Below are 18,104 nucleotides of genomic sequence, written 5' to 3'. Positions count from 1 at the left end.
ATCACTCAAGGGTATGGAGTGAAATACTGCCCTCACTCAATTGTTTTACCTTTTTCTGATTTTCGCCAATTTTTGGGCATAAATCTCGCTTTTTTCTCGCATTTTTGGTCAAAAAATTGTGTTTTTTCTCTAAGCCTACATATAGAGAACAGATTTCTTTTATAAAGAAGTAAACAAGCTGCAATACATATTCCTTGCACAACAACAAAATAATATAAACATGCAAAACTACAACAACTTCACAACCTTTTGAATATAATATTCAGAAACATGACTTGTTTGAAGATCAACGTCAAGACTTGGTATAAAATGTCATATTCAACTTACTAAATTCTATAACCAAACTTTCAGATATCAAACAAATGATTGTTTCTGAATTGCACATTGCATCAAATTCCATTCAAAATGGTAGGGACAATTAACACTGGAGAGCTGATCCACATTTCTGCATCAATGTATATTGTATAGTCAGTAATAGAGGTTATCCGTGTTCTATAAGCTGCATATCCTACCAGCGACTCCTATACCTTGTTTAGGACTTTCAAAAGAAGTACATGCATGTGCAACCATGACTATTTCAAAATAGCCCGCCAAAGTCATGCAGGTAACTCCGAGGTCGTGCAATGAATTAGTTTGAATGAGGAATACTACGGGAACTAGCGCCTTTTGTTAGAAGTCACGCATGAGTAAAGTGGATAACCTCTATTAAGGTATTGTTTTTTATTGTATCTCTAAATGTAATGATGTGAAGCATATACAATTTTTCAGAATGAAATTTAGGCAGTCCCAAAGCACGCAAATCCACATTGATTTGGATTACTCATAAGTATATCATTGGTGCAGATTTAGGATACCGTATAAATTACCACATTGTCATGCAAAAAACAACAACAACAATCATGCAAATTTCCATAACAACAGAAAACAACATCCAATTGTATTGCATTTACTTAATTAGACTTCTCCTCTTTGATAAGAAATGTCCAGATAATCTTTTGGATAGACGGAAACCGGGTGGCCTGAAATAGAAAGATGAGCGTGTTAAAAGGGAAAATACACAAATTAATTACAGGCAAACATGTGATGGGATTAAATTAATCACATCATTTACTAATGGGCAGTAAAGGTAAAACAATTAAGAATTATATTGCACATAATAAATTTGATTTGTTTAACCACATCTAAAAATTCTCTACCCTTCCAAAGTCATAAAATATCCCATATGTTATAGATGAGATTGAATCATATACTAGATAATTATAAATGTATTACATGCCATTATAATTAAGTTATCCTGCTCATTATAAGTTAATAGAACTATTTCTATTATTACTGACTCCCACATCAATTGGATAACACAATATCAAGTGCCAATTTTTGTAATTGTACATTATTGTTAATTATATGACACATCACTCCAGATGCCAGAAAAAAATAGTTTTATTTATTTACCCCAAGACAGAGAAATTGAAAACACTCGGACGCAAAATTTGCATGCATGTTGGCAATCAGACACGACAACCATTTATTGACTTTTGTTTAAGACCCGCACGAGTGCCTACAACAGATAAACAAACAAACAAATTCTCAGCCGTATAATTGCCAAATATATAATAGGAGATTCTCTAATCGAGCGAATTACCCAACCCAAGACTCTAGCGAAACAACGACCAAAGGCGCAGAAAATCTCGTTTTAGCAAAACCAAATGTGATCCAAACTTGCACTCTGGTGGCCGCCACCCGAGGCTAAATTCTGAGCGTTTGACCCGAACCCGTGGATTATTCATCAAATATCATGGCTGGAAACTCAACAATAAATTATGGTACTGGTGCATACAGATCCCACGCTCCCAAGTGGAATTCCTGAGACTCTTCAACAGGTGGTCTACCTGAAGTTACAAGGGATCAAGTCTTAATGTTAGCATTCTATGACATATACATATATCATAATAAATAAATACAGAAAAGATAATTCAAAACCCAGCATTATTTTCTTTTTGCTTACTGTGTGAAGTCTTTGACCTTATAAAAGACTACTTTACTGTTTTTGATGACACCGGGCCTGTGCCTGCATGTAACAATACGATTGTCAATTCCTGTACATATATATAGTTTTGACGACTTACTTTCCCTCTTGAACTATCATTCTAAAAAGTTTGATACAGAACAATTATATAAATTTTATGTAGCAACATATTGAACACATGATCTAATTAAACAGTGTACATTGTAAATATGAAGATCTGAGAAAGGGAAATTAATTGCAAGTCACATGTAATTTTAATGATCAAGCGTCAACTCTTTATTCCTCCTCCTTATCTACAGGGACCATAATTCTTGATTTTTCTTTTAAACTTACAGACAGTTAAATGCTTTAATTAGCTATTATTTAACACACTACCATGTAGTAGATAAAATATATCTGTATTTATACAGGTCATTATCTCATTACTGTCACACATAATTATATTTTACTTCCTTCTCACATGTCCACACAGGGCGCGGTGGGTGGGAAGATTTTTGTTGTTGTCGTGTCCAATACAAAACCAACAGTGAATAAATAACCACCTAATCACGCCTGAAACCCGCTGAAAGGCGGTAAATCCCATTGGTTCCCGGTCGAGCCAAACAATACAAATTTATCTGCATGACAATGATTGACATCTGACTCAGGTAAACAATAACATGGATTGTTCCATTTCTCAGTAAGGGTAAATTGAGTTTAACTTGTTGCACTGTGTTAAACTTTATTACCCCAAGACAGAGAAATTGAAAACACTCGGACGCAAAATTTGCATGCATGTTGGCAATCAGACACGACAACCATTTATTGACTTTTGTTTAAGACCCGCACCAGTACCTACAACAAATAAACAAACAAACAAATTCTCAGCCGTATAATTGCCAAATATATAATAGGAGATTCTCTAATCGAGCTTAATTACCCAACCCAAGACTCTAGCGAAACAACGACCAAAGGCGCAGAAAATCTCGTTTTAGCAAAACCAAATGTGATCCAAACTTGCACTCTGGTGGCCGCCACCCGAGGCTAAATTCTGAGCGTTTGACCCCGAACCCGTGGATTATTCATCAAATATCATGGCTGGAAACTCAACAATAAATTATGGTACTGGTGCATACAGATCCCACGCTCCCAAGTGGAATTCCTGAGACTCTTCAACAGGTGGTCTACCTGAAGTTACAAGGATCAAGTCTTAATGTTAGCATTCTATGACATATACATATATCATAATAAATAAATACAGAAAAGATAATTCAAAACCCCACACAAGGGACTTATTTTATAAGGAACTTGGTTAATTCCCCTTAAACTTGTTTGTTCACTTTGCTGCACGGATATCATTACCTAAACCTCCTCTATCGCTCCTGGATGATACACAATGGAATGAGGCACATATTTAAAAGTTGACTAGCGCATTTGAGAGCGTCTGTTTGAAAACCAGAAACTACATGGTGATATATCTGCCTATGTTTGATAATGCTACTGATAACTAAATGGAACCTCAATGAAGGATTTTATTGTTGGCACATTGAAATATAAATCACAGTTTGGCTCTGTGCCACTAATTGCTGATTAGCATAAAACAGCACTATAATTTCTTTGCTGGATATTGACTGTAATCCATATAATTCTCCACAATAACACTACTAAATTATGCTGGCTCTATATGCCGCAAGGTACATTGTATCGTCACAATAGGATGTTGAAAGAAATCAACGCGATAACTAGCCGGCTGCGCAACCTCACAAAAAAACTAGAAAAAATGAGGGCATAGTACTTGGCCCCAGAGTCTAGCTACCCCATGCCAACCTGGAGTTGATTCCTACTTCCCTTTAACACAGACTTAATCAAACAAATACAAGCACGATTTCAAATGTGCAACAGAATATATGTGTTGTTGAGATATAAACCGCACCTGACGTGATGTACTCAACCACTTCTACCCTCGTATAGTCATACTATTACGTAGCAAAAGCACATCAATATAATATCAGAGGGCTCACCACTGTATAAATTGTTTCTTGTACAATTTTACTTACAATGTAATAAATTTTTAAAACTCCAGATATTAGTGATATTCCAAGTCCCATGAGATTCATTTGTCCAATGGAAATTTCCCATGTTGTCCCCTAAAGTTTTCGGTCCAACTCTAGTAAATTGTATAAAATTTTTGTATATGTTGTCCACTACCAATGCGAAGTTGGATGAATTTACGACTCTTTAAGTTAATTCTTCTTTCTTCAAATATATGAAGATGTTGATTTGCATGATCTTTTTGATGATCAACATCACAATGGTTAACTTTCTTTCATACTTTTAGTTACCAATTGAAAAATCTTTTCGTCTATCTCGGGCAGAAATCGAGTTATTCTGTTGTGTAGTGAAAATAGGCCTTGTGATCCGAGTAGGGCACCTTGCACTGGCCAGTACACTTACGCACAACCGCACATACAGAACCCAGTGATTGGGTTGTTTAATTCCATTTTTCGTCAGAAATATTGGACCAATGTGGCTAACAGCATTCTGCCTGATGTCTTGCTTTATTTTATTCTATTTCAGCACTCTCGATGTACATGCAACCCTTTGTTCCTGAGTTGCCTTACCAAAGCGCCGGTCATGGCTAAATCCTGCACAACCCATCTTCCAAATTTCCACTACTCGACATCGAAGGAATGCTCAAATTAAAATTTCCCATGCAAAGTTCAACTGTGGTTGATCAAACGATGCTATTATATACACCAAGAGAAGCCCTAAAGTATTAACTTTTTCGTTAGCTGGACTCGAACTTCAGAACTTATTTGGTTCAATAGACTTCTGACAGTACAATTTGTGTAAAAGATGCATGCTCTCCCTTGTATTGCTCGTGCGTAAGTTCAGTTTCGCAGATGACACAAAATTTTCAATATGCTTCGCTGTGCATGTCAAAGTCTACTGTCGCCTCACACAAAGTCTAGTAGTCACTAGCAATTATATGGGTGTCCAGGTGTACATGTACATACAGGCCAGGCTTGTTTCTTACCACCAGCATCAAAGTGTCATTGGTATCGCCTGCAATATAAATAAAAGAAAGAAAAAAAGAAAGAAATGGGAACCAACCTGCCAGCACATCTATACTAATTACCCTGTGTAACTTGAATAAACCTCCTCGATTTTGTTTGTGATCCAACACAAGTTATCAGGAGACAGATTAATATTTAATTTGTATTAATTTCTTTCCCTGACCATTTTTATGAACCATCGTGTTATGTGGATAAGCATGACAATTTATTTGTGCGATCTACTCTCATACAAATTTAACCCTTTCAAAATATGACATTTACTAATTACTAATTCCAGAAACTGAAGCAATCTTTGCCTTAATTACCCTTAATCCACAATAAAAATGCTTTGACACAATATATCCTTGTCATTGTATCACAAATGCAAGGGATGAGGGAACACATTTTCCCAATTTTCACATAATCCGGCTTTTACTTACTTGACCTCAAGAATTTTTTATCCCCGTTTTTCATGAAATCCTTCTCTACATTAATTAGTTCTTTGACCCTGCTTAACGATTTTTCCTAATTAGATATCTTTATATTGGTTTCATGACCATCCAATTTATTTTACTTTACTTTAAATTGACCCCCTTGTGGCCAACAGAGCGATGACCAATGTATTTGCGGCACTCATAACTACTCCTCCTTAAATCACCATCCAAATATTTGACCTGAGATTTACCACAAGATTATTAAACTATCCAAGATCCTTCTTCACCAAGTTTTATGATCTAAAATCTACCGTTGAACTTCTGAACTTCACATTACTAATACCATCAAGTTCTATAAAGACTAGAAGAGCTCGTCCACATTTCCGTTGAGCCTGTGATCAAAGCCTAACAAGGGATGCAAGGTTAAAAAAGGTATGCAACTGTGATCAAAGTCCCTCACGCGGACCGTAACACACATGATAAACCCTGGTCTTTCATTATTATTATTTATTTATTTATTTTTTTTTTTTCAATCCAAATCCAATTTTAATCCAAATCCAATCCAAAGGAAAGAGCATTGCAATTATTTATTTATTTATTTATTTATTTATTTTTTTATTTATTTTTTTTTTTTCTTCTCCATTTTCAATCCACATCCAATTTTCAATCCAAATCCAAATTCAATCCAAAGAAAAGAGCATTGCAATTATTTATTTATTTATTTATTTATTTATTTATTTTTTAATCCAATTTTAAATCCAAATTCAATCCAAATCCAAAGAAAAGAATATTACAATTCCAGTCCAATCAAATTTCCAATCCAAAATTCAATCCAAATTCAATGCAAAGAAAAGAGCCTTGCAATGTTATTTATTTATTTATTTATTTTTCCAATTTTCAATCCACATCCAATTTTAAATCCAACTTCAATCCAAAGCCAAAGAAAAGAACATTACAATTCCAGTCCAATCAAATTTCCAATCCAAATCCAAAAACCAATTTTCAATCCAAATTCAATCCTAAGAAAAGAGCATTGCATATTTTTTTTTTTTTTTTTATTTATTTATTTATTTATTTTTTTCAATTTTAAATTCACATCCAATTTTTAAATCCAACTTCAATCCAAATCCAAAGAAAAGAACATTACAATTCCAGTCCAATCAAATTTCCAATCCAAATCCAAAATCCAAGTATTCAATAACAATTCTCGTCTAGGGACATATCGGGCTATCCTTGTTTTTCGATACATTTTGTCTACAACCCGTGACTAAAATTAGACCTACACTATATGACCACTTTATGGATGAAACTAGGTTACCTTTTAAGTAAGGCATTATGCCACAATCAAACCAAATTCAACCAAACAAACAAAACTAATGCATTACCGACTCTGTCATGTAAATTATATACGTTTTATGCAGAGTAAGCTTAGACATAATCGTCCATTATGAAGGTAAATATCCAAGGGTAAATATACTCATGATACCCTTCCTTTCAATAAGCCACAAAAACCTGGCCTGCTAATGTTATACTAACAATTATCACCTAAAATATGCTTGCATTAACATAAAAAGGTGAAATCACACCTAGAAATTGTCTAAAATTTTACCACAAGCATATCATAAAATTCGCCAGGGGTGACGGGCTGTCTTTACCCCATTTTGACGAACGAGGAGACGGAAATTGCACAAGGATTTTTCCAGATTTTTTATGGCTAAAATAAATTGCCTTTGTGAACTATTTTGCTACAAGTGGCGTTAAATATTATCATCTGTACACCGTATATTTTGCTACTTAAAACTATTATCATTATTAGGGATTTCCCAACCCAAACACGTAATCGTTGACCGACATTATCATCGTCTTACCCCGGGCGTCTTACATCTTCCCTTTTATTATTCTATTTTTATTGATTTTGTTATTTACAAGTAGGAACATAAAATTGACCATCTGTAAATTCTCTACTTATGATTTTCCAGCTTTTAATACGTAAATTGTAAGCCAAATGATCCCAACATTTTTGAGTTTTAACTATAAAAGGGATCCCTTGAATGAAAACCACATTAATTTCAAGAAAACTGACAATATTTCTTGGCACTGCTTGAACTGAATTCGCACCAAATTAAAATACGACTGTCAACTTTACCCTAAAAACATATCCGATGCTGAAAAACCCTACTTAAATGAACCGACGCAATCAAAAGCGATAGTTTAATTTGCTTAAATTTTGCCATCCCAATTCGAGCTGCCAAACTGATTCGACAATTGCTGTAACTTTGGTAATATTTGTCCAAATTCGCGGGTAAAAACTATGGCTCAAATGTATACGATGACACCGGAAAATTCGCCATTGATTTGCAATGGGAAGTCATTGTTTGCCAATCGGGATATCGATTGATTCGCCCATGTCAAATTCTCAAGGACCCTGACGTCATAATGAGCGTGTCTTTTATTACGCCTTGCCTTATTTGGATAATGGCTACATGTGCATTGTAAAACCCTGCCCCTACATAACAATTACACCTCATGAATTATTCATAGAACCACACTTGGTAAACAAACATTAATATTATGCGTACGTAAAGCCACAGGACTATTGCAAAGTTTTGGCGCACTTTTCGTGTGCAAGAAAACACCATTAAATATTATTTAGATGCATTTAAATACAATTTCGACTCCGCATTATACATAAATTAAATAAATTTATTCTCACCCGGATATTTCTCCGTCTAATCAGAAATTACTCAACCACAAATTTCATGAAGTCTTGAAGATGACTGCTTTGCGTGCATGTTGTGCTGTTCAGTGGGATTCGTCTACCGTAATTTTCCGGGAATTTTCCACGACGATTGTATAGAATACTGACTTCGGCTAGCTCACAAAGCGTGCACAAAATGTTGATATTACTACCTGTATCAATATTTTTTACATCCAAGTTTTAGCACTGCATGCCAGCCGAACTCGCCACCAATTATACATAGCGCAGCATTAAATTCGGAACCTGAATCCTGATTATATTGTTGTGCAGTAAGCAGAAACAAGGTAGAAAAATTAGCGTGTCCTTGTTATTGATGCAGTAAACGTGCACATTTTAAGCTTCCCAAAGCTTGATTTTTTATCATCAATCAGTCAGTTGTTTATGTCTTATGAAGTTGCTGTTGATTTCTAAGAATCGGTAGCCAAAGATTTTTGTTGTTGTCGTGTCAATACAAAACCAACAGTGAATAAATAACCACCTAATCACGCCCGAAACCCTTGAAGGCGGTAAATCCCATTGGTTCCCGGTCGAGCCAAACAATACAAATTTATCTGCATGACAATGATTGACATCTGACCCGGTAAACAATAACATGGATTGGTCCATTTCTCAGCAAGGGTAAATTGAGTTTAACTTGTTGCACTGTGTTAAACTTTATTTTAATGAAAACAAAATATTATTATTATTATGATGTGATCAAGTTAAATATGTTGTTTGTCGCTAATATTGATTTTGAGATATAGCCAATAATAGTGTTCATCTTCTTTTATATTTTGTCGTTCTGAGCAACACGGCATTTGTAACAAACATAAAGTTCTGAAACTGGCACAATATATACTTACAAAACTTACAAAATAAAGTTTAACACAGTGCAACAAGTTAAACTCAATTTACCCTTGCTAAGAAATGGGCCAATCCATGTTATTGTTTACCGGGTCAGATGTCAATCATTGTCATGCAGATAAATTTGTATTGTTTGGCTTAACCGGGAACCAATGGGATTTACGCCATCAGGGTTTCGGGCGTGATTAGGTAGTGATTTATTCACTGTTGGTTTTGTATTGGACACGACAACAACAAAAATCTTCCCACCCACCGCGCCCTGTGTGGACATGTGAGAAGGAAGTAAAATATAATTATGTGTGACAGTAATGAGATAATGACCTGTATAAATACAGATATATTTTATCTACTACATGGTAGTGTGTTAAATAATAGCTAATTAAAGCATTTAACTGTCTGTAAGTTTAAAAGAAAAATCAAGAATTATGGTCCCTGTAGATAAGGAGGGAGGAATAAAGAGTTGACTCCGATCATTAAAATTACATGTGACTTGCAATTAATTTCCCTTTCTCAGATCTTCAAAGATACAATGTACACTGTTTAATTAGATCATGTGTTCAATATGTTGCCACATAAAATTTATATAATTGTTCTGTATCAACCTTTTTAGAATGATAGTTCAAGAGGGAAAGTAAGTCGTCAAAACTATATATATGTACAGGAATTGACAATCGTATTGTTACATACAGGCACAGGTGTCATCAAAAACAGTAAAGTAGTCTTTTATAAGGTCAAAGACTTCACACAGTAAGCAAAAGACAATAATGCTGGGTTTTGAATTATCTTTTCTGTATTTATTTATTATGATATATGTATATGTCATAGAATGCTAACATTAAGACTTGATCCTTTGTAACTTCAGGTAGACCACCTGTTGAAGAGTCTCAGGAATTCCACTTGGGAGCGTGGGATCTGTATGCACCAGTACCGTAATTTATTGTTGAGTTTCCAGCCATGATATTTGATGAATGTTCCACGGGTTCGGGGTCAAACGCTCAGAATTTAGCCTCGGGTGGCGGCCACCCGAGTGCAAGTTTGGATCACATTTGGTTTAGCCATGATATTTGATTTAATGATCCACGGGTTCGGGGTCAAACGCTCAGAATTTAGCCTCGGGTGGCGGCCACCAGAGTGCAAGTTTGGATCACATTTGTTTTTGCTAAAACAAGATTTTCTGCGCCTTTGGTCGTTGTTTCGCTAGAGTCTTGGGTTGGGTAATTCGCTCGATTAGAGAATCACCTATTATATATTTTGCTATAATACGGATGAGAATTTGTTTGTTTGTTTGTTTGTTTATTTGTTGTAGGTACTGGTGCGGGTCTTAAACAAAAGTCAATAAATGGTTGTCGTGTCTGATTGCCAACATGCATGCAAATTTTGCGTCCGAGTGTTTCAATTTCTCTGTCTTGGGGTAATGAATTTTGATGTTACCCGACACAAATATTGATCCATTTTGCTTGATCGGATTATCACCTATTACCCTGTTTTATCAAATGAAACACACACCTATCCTAATCCTTTAATTAGACCTAACTGGTAGTTTTAATTGCATTAGCTGTGACGGTGGTAATGAATCTTGGTTGCATTATGTCACTTAAACAGCTTCCTCAGTAATGTGTGAAATGTGGGCTAAGTACGAAAGTTTGAACTTGACATATGCAGGGGTACTAGTAGAGGGTACAGTTTTAACTACCAGTTAGGTCCAATTAAAGTAAAGGGCATGAGCTGCGATTACTGAAAAGTAAGGTGCATGAGCTACAATTTTACATGTTTTCATTCATTCTGGACTTCACTACAATCTGCAGTCTTCAGTGAACGGCTCTTTTCAGAGCCACCAAAACCTTTATATTAGCAGATAGGCGAGATCTGCTTGTTCTCTGTTGACAAGGGGCAGTCTTCAGTGAACGACTCTTTTCAGAGTCATCAGTAGACAAGGGCGGTCTACATGTCTCATTCTTAGGTACTTTGTCCTGAAGAAGTCAGAGCTACTCCTGACGAAAGCTTGACAGTTCTAAACTTGTCCGACGGTGAACCCGCTAAAGACCCACTAATTGTTATGAATTCCCGTCGTAAAAGCCTATCCCACAATTAGCCTATCCCACAAACTACAATCATTGCTTCAAGTAGGAAGCAGGATTCCTTTTATACAAAGTATCTACTCACTTTCAACATTTGCAAACTGTCAAGGGCTTAATGTTACCACCTAGCAGATCAGCAGGCAATCAGCAGTACTGCGTAGTTACCACCTAGCAGGTAATCAGCGGTACTGCGTAGTTACCACCTAGCAGTACTGCGTAGTTTATACGAGCTGAGCACTTAAAAGCGGACAAATATTGTAAAAGGAATCTTGCTTCCTAATCCTAGGTTAGCATATACAAGGATCCTGGGACTCTCTATTGGAAGTCAATTTGAGCGAAACTCCTCCTATGCTTCAGATGGACATTTTATATTTGAAAAGACCATACATACAATACATAAAAAAATATTTCGTATAGCCCCCTCACGAAAACTAGTGCATTGCATACGTACTTGCTCAATTAGCATTTTGTGCAAATTTTATTACACAATTTGTTGTCGTTCTTTTTTTACGGACATTTTCATTTTACATGTAAAGTCTATAGAGATTAATATTAGACAAGGTTGGAAAGGGCGCCATAGCTTCATTTTAGGCCGTTTTAGGCACTTAAATGCTCATAAAAAAAGAACGGCAACAAATTGTGTCATAAAATTTGCACAAAATGTTACTTGAGCAAGTACAAATATAATTAAATACTTCTGGAGAGGGGGCTATAGCTAAAACAAAAAATGTCCTATACCTTAGTGGTTATGAAACAAAGGTGAAGGTAATAGGCAATTAGCATAACAATAGAAACAGCGCATAGGTTAATTCATCTCCTTTGTTATGCTATACGCATACAGTGCTGAGGTTAATCCATAATCTTTGTTATACAATACACATATTGTATTACGGGGAGAAATTTCGGTCAAACTGACTTCTGGTAGAGAAACCAGGGATCCAAATATTGTCTACAACTAAAGCTTATTTTTTATTACTTCTGTGGTCCAGGTACAGTCACGCTGGTGATCGGCGATCGTGTACAAGTGGGGAAGTCTCCTCCCTTCTACGCGCTGACAACCAATGGGTCAACCATCTTGTTGTCAAGACTGTTGATCAGCCAATCAGTGTGATTGTTTATCACTTGTGTATTTACGCTTGTACGCTCGGCGCACAGCGCACACCACGAAACTATAAAAAATTAACTTCAGCAACCTGATTCATCTAAGATGTGAAATGATGTAATATGTGAAGCATACCTTGTTTCACCTTGAGTTTGGTAATCATATAATGTGCATATTTTGCTAGTCATTGTATCAAATTGTGCCTTTTAATAAAGCCTACACACACACATGTTAACCCTAACATGCCTGGGTACTACAAAATACTACTTGATATATGCGCTGTTCGTGCGTGCATCCCATGTGGTGTGATGACGCATTCACCCTAAGTGATATATAGGCACGGTTTCGCTGGCCAGCGAAGCCCAAGACCCATGGCAAAGTGTTGCCGACCCAGTGCTTGGCATGCAGGGGGTCTCGGGTTCGAATCCCACCAAGAGCAAACAACTTCTTTCTTTCCTTTCTCTCTTTATTCCTTCCTTCTTTCCCTTCCCGTTGCCAAAAAGCCCATGGCGGGTTAGGGTTAGTGGTGGCTTGTCCGTATCCTTGAAGTACAATATTATGCAGTATGCACTGATATAACTACCAAACTTGAAGTGAAACAAAGTGCAGTCAGCTAACTACATCATTCTGTACTTACATAGAATGCCTCTTTGATACTTCGTCCACAACTTCGCTGGTGAATTCTCCCTGCATAAAAGAGAACAGGCAACAAAAAAGAAGAATTAGTCTGATGATGATTCCAAACACGATATTATTTGCACAAATGAAATTCTACAACTCCATAGAGTATGGTAAGTAATTCAATGTTTTGAAAAAATACTTTGTTTACTACTGAACATCAAATCATTGACCGCAACCTTTCTTGGAAAAGGTCTTACTAAATCCGTTTCCTGAAAATGACTGAACAAAGGATGCTAATTATCCCTCATCACATACATATACTGGCACACTCAGTCTCCTTTAGTTTGTGATGCAGAGTAAAAAGAAGTCACTTTCTTAAAATCACTTTCTTAACATACTGTAGTTGATTTGTTAACATTTGAAAATTCGAACATGTGTTAAAATCCTAAACATGTTTAAGTTGCTAAACACTGGCCATCAACATCAATGAACATGTTAACATGTTTACAACAAAAATACATTTAATTGTTAAACACAGGTTTGGCATGTATTTCAGGGTCTTCTAGTCCATGTCAGGGACAGGTAAACTTGTATTTCATAATTGAGGAGGAGCAGCAGAAGGCAAAGACAAAATCAGGACCATTTCTGTGTGAGATGGTCCTCATATTGTGCAATGTACAGCTGTATACATGAATGTACAATGTACCCGTAATGTACACACCATATTTCCTTGAATAGTCGCCCCCTTCAAATAATCGCACCCACCAATTTTTTCAACCAAGATGTTTCAAAAATGCTGATATTTCTATGCTATCTTGCGTATTAAGCTTACCAAGTTGCACACATGGTCAATAATAGAGTTGATAATTGGCGAAAAATACTATTACTAGTATATTACCAATGAATACGTATATAATCTCCGATCAATAATGAACCCTAATAGGCTGAATAGGTACCTAATCATCACTAGCTAACCCTACAGCGAAGAAACATACTGCATTAGGCAAATTAGTTACCTAACTAATGCTATGAAGCGAATCTCAAAACACATATCGATCTGTATGAAGCATGCTAAAGTGTGACAACAGAGGGAGGGGGGAGGGGAGGTAAGATACACAATAATAGATGCCTATCCAAACAATCACATACATGTAGATGTATGCACATAATGCTAGTTGTTCACTTAATGGGATATTCCAGGTGAAATCCATACACCCCCTAGCTAAGGAAGACATGACCTTAATCTCCCACATAAAGAGTATAAATTTCAAATGGGGTTACCAGAATGAGTTGCTCCATTTGAAATCTTTACTCCCTGTGTGGGAGATTAAGGTCATGTCTTCCATAGGGAGTGTATGGATTTCCACTGGGAATAGCCCAATATTTGGAGTCAGTCTAGCCAATGAAAATAGTAAAGAAAAAGTATTACCAACCTGTCAGATCACATAAGACGTTCAGGATCTTCTTATCAAACTCACAACAACTTTGACTAAGTTAAATAGCTATATTCCAACTAAGTATGCAAGTAATTATTCCTTTCGTATTTGTCACATCCTTCGATACACGATCACCCAGGCAAATTGGGGGCCTATAGTTTAAACAATCCCTGAGCTTGGACACGAAACATAAACAGTTATTTTAGACTGTATCCACACATTGACGCAGACTTGGTTTTTCGCTGGTGCCCACTTTACACTTTGCAAGACAGGTGGTTTTCATGTGTACAAGCCTTATTGATGTGACATACACCCCTGATAGAACTGGGCACCTGGTTAACTTAAATTTGAGGGATAAAATATAATCTTATTTCATCAAACACTTGACAGCTCCTGTAGTATTGAGTGGTATTTCTAGGGTTCCGGTGAGATAAGGGATATTTTTAGAGACAAAAGTTTGTTTTTTAAGCATTATGTTATAGAAACATGTATCACCCTGACCTATTTATCTTACACTGAATAATAACAGCCACAGATGATAGCATGATCTTATCAAGTTTTTTAATCACCCTGTATGATACTGTTACCATGTTTCAAGGTCATTAAGAGGGCTTAAAAGTCTAATTCACTTTTTTTTTTAATTTGACTACGTTCTCCGTTTACTGACATCACCCCGTCAGAATATAATGTATGCTAATCCTTGGTCGCAATATGAATTTGATGTCAAATTTGAATTTGAATTTGACTTACCTCTGTGTAAACAGGGTAAAAGTCTCTTTTTTTAACAATAATAATACTCATTAAAACATTGCTTGTACTATCTGGCAGTCAATTGTGGTGCTCCACACACAAAAAGGATTTCCACAAATACTATAAGTTTACATGTATTGTCAATGGCAATGGATACACACATGTTTATTGAGGGGCGCAACACTAAATCACTACGCATTTTATGTAAGAACGAAATTCGCTAATATAGTCCATAGTGAGTATGAGATTGTAGCGACCATATCTACCGACATGTTCACTTTAAATCACTCAATATCAGCTCATATGAATTCGACAAGTGTCTTCAATGATAACATGCAGAAAAAACCGGACATTTTATCTCAAAAGCAATTCTCTGTGGCGGATGAAGACAACTTCCGATTTTGAAATGTGAGTGGTGAATTTAGTATATTTTAGGCCATATTTTTGCACCATGAAATAGCGAAAAAAAGTCAACGGTCATCGATATATGCCGACAAATGTTTTGGAATCTACAGAAACAGAGCTTTAATTTGATACCAAATTTATTTTTCCAAGTATTGCAGGGACGCCAGGAATGGCGCTCGAAGTAGGCCAAAATCACACGTTATCCTATGGGACGCTTATTTAGTGTTGCGCCCCCTTGTAACGGCCGTCGTTATGAACGCGTTCTTTTTACATTCTTCGCAGTAAAATAAGAAATGCGCGTCATGAAATGTGTTCTATTTCAATCATGATGATAAACAAGGATTACGAAAAGTCACCCTGATGAATTATTATTGGGAAAAATGCTTTATTGGCCGAGCAGGCGCCTGCAAAGTCTAGAAATTGTATCCAAAAATCTTCAAAAGGCTCAAAATGGGTTTTTAAGTTAATAGGCATTGTTAATCTGCATGAAGCCGCTTTGCTGCATATTCAGTAGGCCTATACAAAAAGACCATAATTGTTACTACTGAAACAGGGGGGGGGGTGTTTATACTTCACACTCATTAACAAGTGCTTTCCAAAACAAAATGGCAAGACAGATAATCTAGAAATGAAATTAAACTTGGTTCAAAGACGTGCTTAAATTGTTGTCTGTCACTAGTTTAGTGAGTTTTGTGCAAACTCTAGCATATTGGAGGAAAAGCGAAATATGCGATTTTCCGTCATTTCGCACTGATCTTTAAAACAACATTTCTCTTGAACGAAATGTCGCAGAGACATGAAATTTTCGGTGTTGAGCTACAAATTTTCTCTAATTTAATTTATAAGTGACAAATGTGGATTTTGAAAACTTTTAAATCCTTATAAGGGCGCAACACTAAATCACTACGCATTTTATGTAAGAACGAAATTCGCTAATATAGTCCATAGTGAGTATGAGATTGTAGCGACCATATCTACCGACATGTTCACTTTAAATCACTCAATATCAGCTCATATGAATTCGACAAGTGTCTTCAATGATAACATGCAGAAAAAAAACCGGACATTTTATCTCAAAAGCAATTCTCTGTGGCGGATGAAGACAACTTCCGATTTTGAAATGTGAGTGGTGAATTTAGTGTATTTTTAGGCCATATTTTTTGCACCGCGAAATAGCGAAAAAAGTCAACGGTCATCGATATATGCCGACAAATGTTTTGGAATCTACAGAAACAGAGCTTTAATTTGATACCAAATTTATTTTTCCAAGTATTGCAGGGACGCGAGGAATGGCGCTTGTAGTAAGACAAAATCACACGTTATCCTATGGGACGCTTATTTAGTGTTGCGCCCTTGATGTGAAAACTCATAAACAGCTTTAGCCACTATAAATGAGCAGATTACTGGATGAATCACATGTGGCTGGATTTGCAAGTTTCAAGCTGTAACAAATCGGAGATAGCATTTTCGAAAATATTGATACCTGTATGGTTATATTTAGCATTTTTAGGGAAGTTTGGTTTTGAAAAATGGTGGAAGTGGGGTATCAACCATTCCAATCTGTTGGCCCTCTACTTTTTCACATTTGAAGACTGAACTATTTTAGTGAACTCTATCCGAGTAATGTGGGCTTTTCAAATAGTACGGTAGTAATTTGAAGGTTTGAAAGTATTTATAGACCTACCAAGATGATCAACCAGGATTTGGGACGTGCTTGATGTGGGGGGGGGGGGGGGTGGGGGGGTTGCTATATCTCATATCATAAATTAACCACACAAAACTTTTTCCTTGTTTTTAAACACTTTGTAGATGACTTATCTGTTTTTTACTGATGGATGACTCAGTGGTGTGACCATGCCAATCTGGACTATATAGGAATATATGGGAAACTTCCTTGCCAAGATACTGTATGGGGGCGTTATTGGGCAAAAATGTTGCTTACATCTATCAACAACTAATTCACTCCTGATTTAACACATCAATCCAACTAGATTGGCTATGGTCATTTATAACCGATTTGATGGCACTTTCATTCAAATGTCAGCTAAATCAGGTGGCTCCGATCACTCAATGTGCAAATTGAATGACGCGTAATAGCGATCACAACGACAGCGAAATTCACTTCCCGATTTGAATTGTGTTCCGAGTGTATGGAAAATGCCATACGGCTGCACGGTTTTGCCGTCTCTCTCTTTCATGCCGTTCACCGCCTGAGCTAAATATATACCATCCATACATACCGCCATCTGGAAAAACGATTATATAGTTTCCTACCTTTCATGGGAGACAAAAAGGGGTGTGGGCACACTTGCCTCCTCAAAAAATATATATATTAATTCAGCTAATTCGGGACAGAAAAAATATGATAATTCTGTTATTCATTTTGGATGCTCCACTAGCCATGACAAATTTCTTACCGACCAGACTTGTGTCTCATCAGAACACCAATGCTGGTTTCACCCCTGATGGCAATGGGGTCTCACCATCAGTCCGAAACACTGTTAATCCGAACCACCGTCAGTCCGAAAATCTAATTGAAGTTAGGGTTAGGGCTAGGGCTTGGGTTAGGGTTGACGTCTATTTCAATAAGATTTTCGGACTGACGGGGGTTCCGAT

At 36.4% G+C, this 18,104-nt stretch overlaps 1 protein-coding gene across 12 annotated transcripts in view; it reads right to left on the bottom strand.

Annotated features, from left to right (window-relative positions):
• Positions 1-18,104, bottom strand: part of LOC140156783 (uncharacterized) — a 267,392-nt gene that overhangs the window by 91,596 nt on the left and 157,692 nt on the right. For 11 of the 12 annotated variants that reach the window (XM_072179762.1, XM_072179760.1, XM_072179761.1 and 8 more), the window contains exons 4-5: positions 12,914-12,963; positions 951-1,019 (exon numbers count right to left, since the gene is read on the bottom strand). In XM_072179762.1, coding sequence (XP_072035863.1) covers positions 951-1,019; positions 12,914-12,963 — 119 coding nt within the window. The remainder of the gene's footprint in view (positions 1-950; positions 1,020-12,913; positions 12,964-18,104) is intronic. The other variant, XM_072179753.1, reaches the window with a different exon arrangement.

Source organism: Amphiura filiformis, chromosome 7, assembly GCF_039555335.1.
Source record: "Amphiura filiformis chromosome 7, Afil_fr2py, whole genome shotgun sequence".
Lineage (NCBI taxonomy): Eukaryota > Metazoa > Echinodermata > Ophiuroidea > Amphilepidida > Amphiuridae > Amphiura > Amphiura filiformis.
Note: the sequence above shows the minus strand (reverse complement) of the source record. Positions and strands in the feature narration are given on the sequence as shown.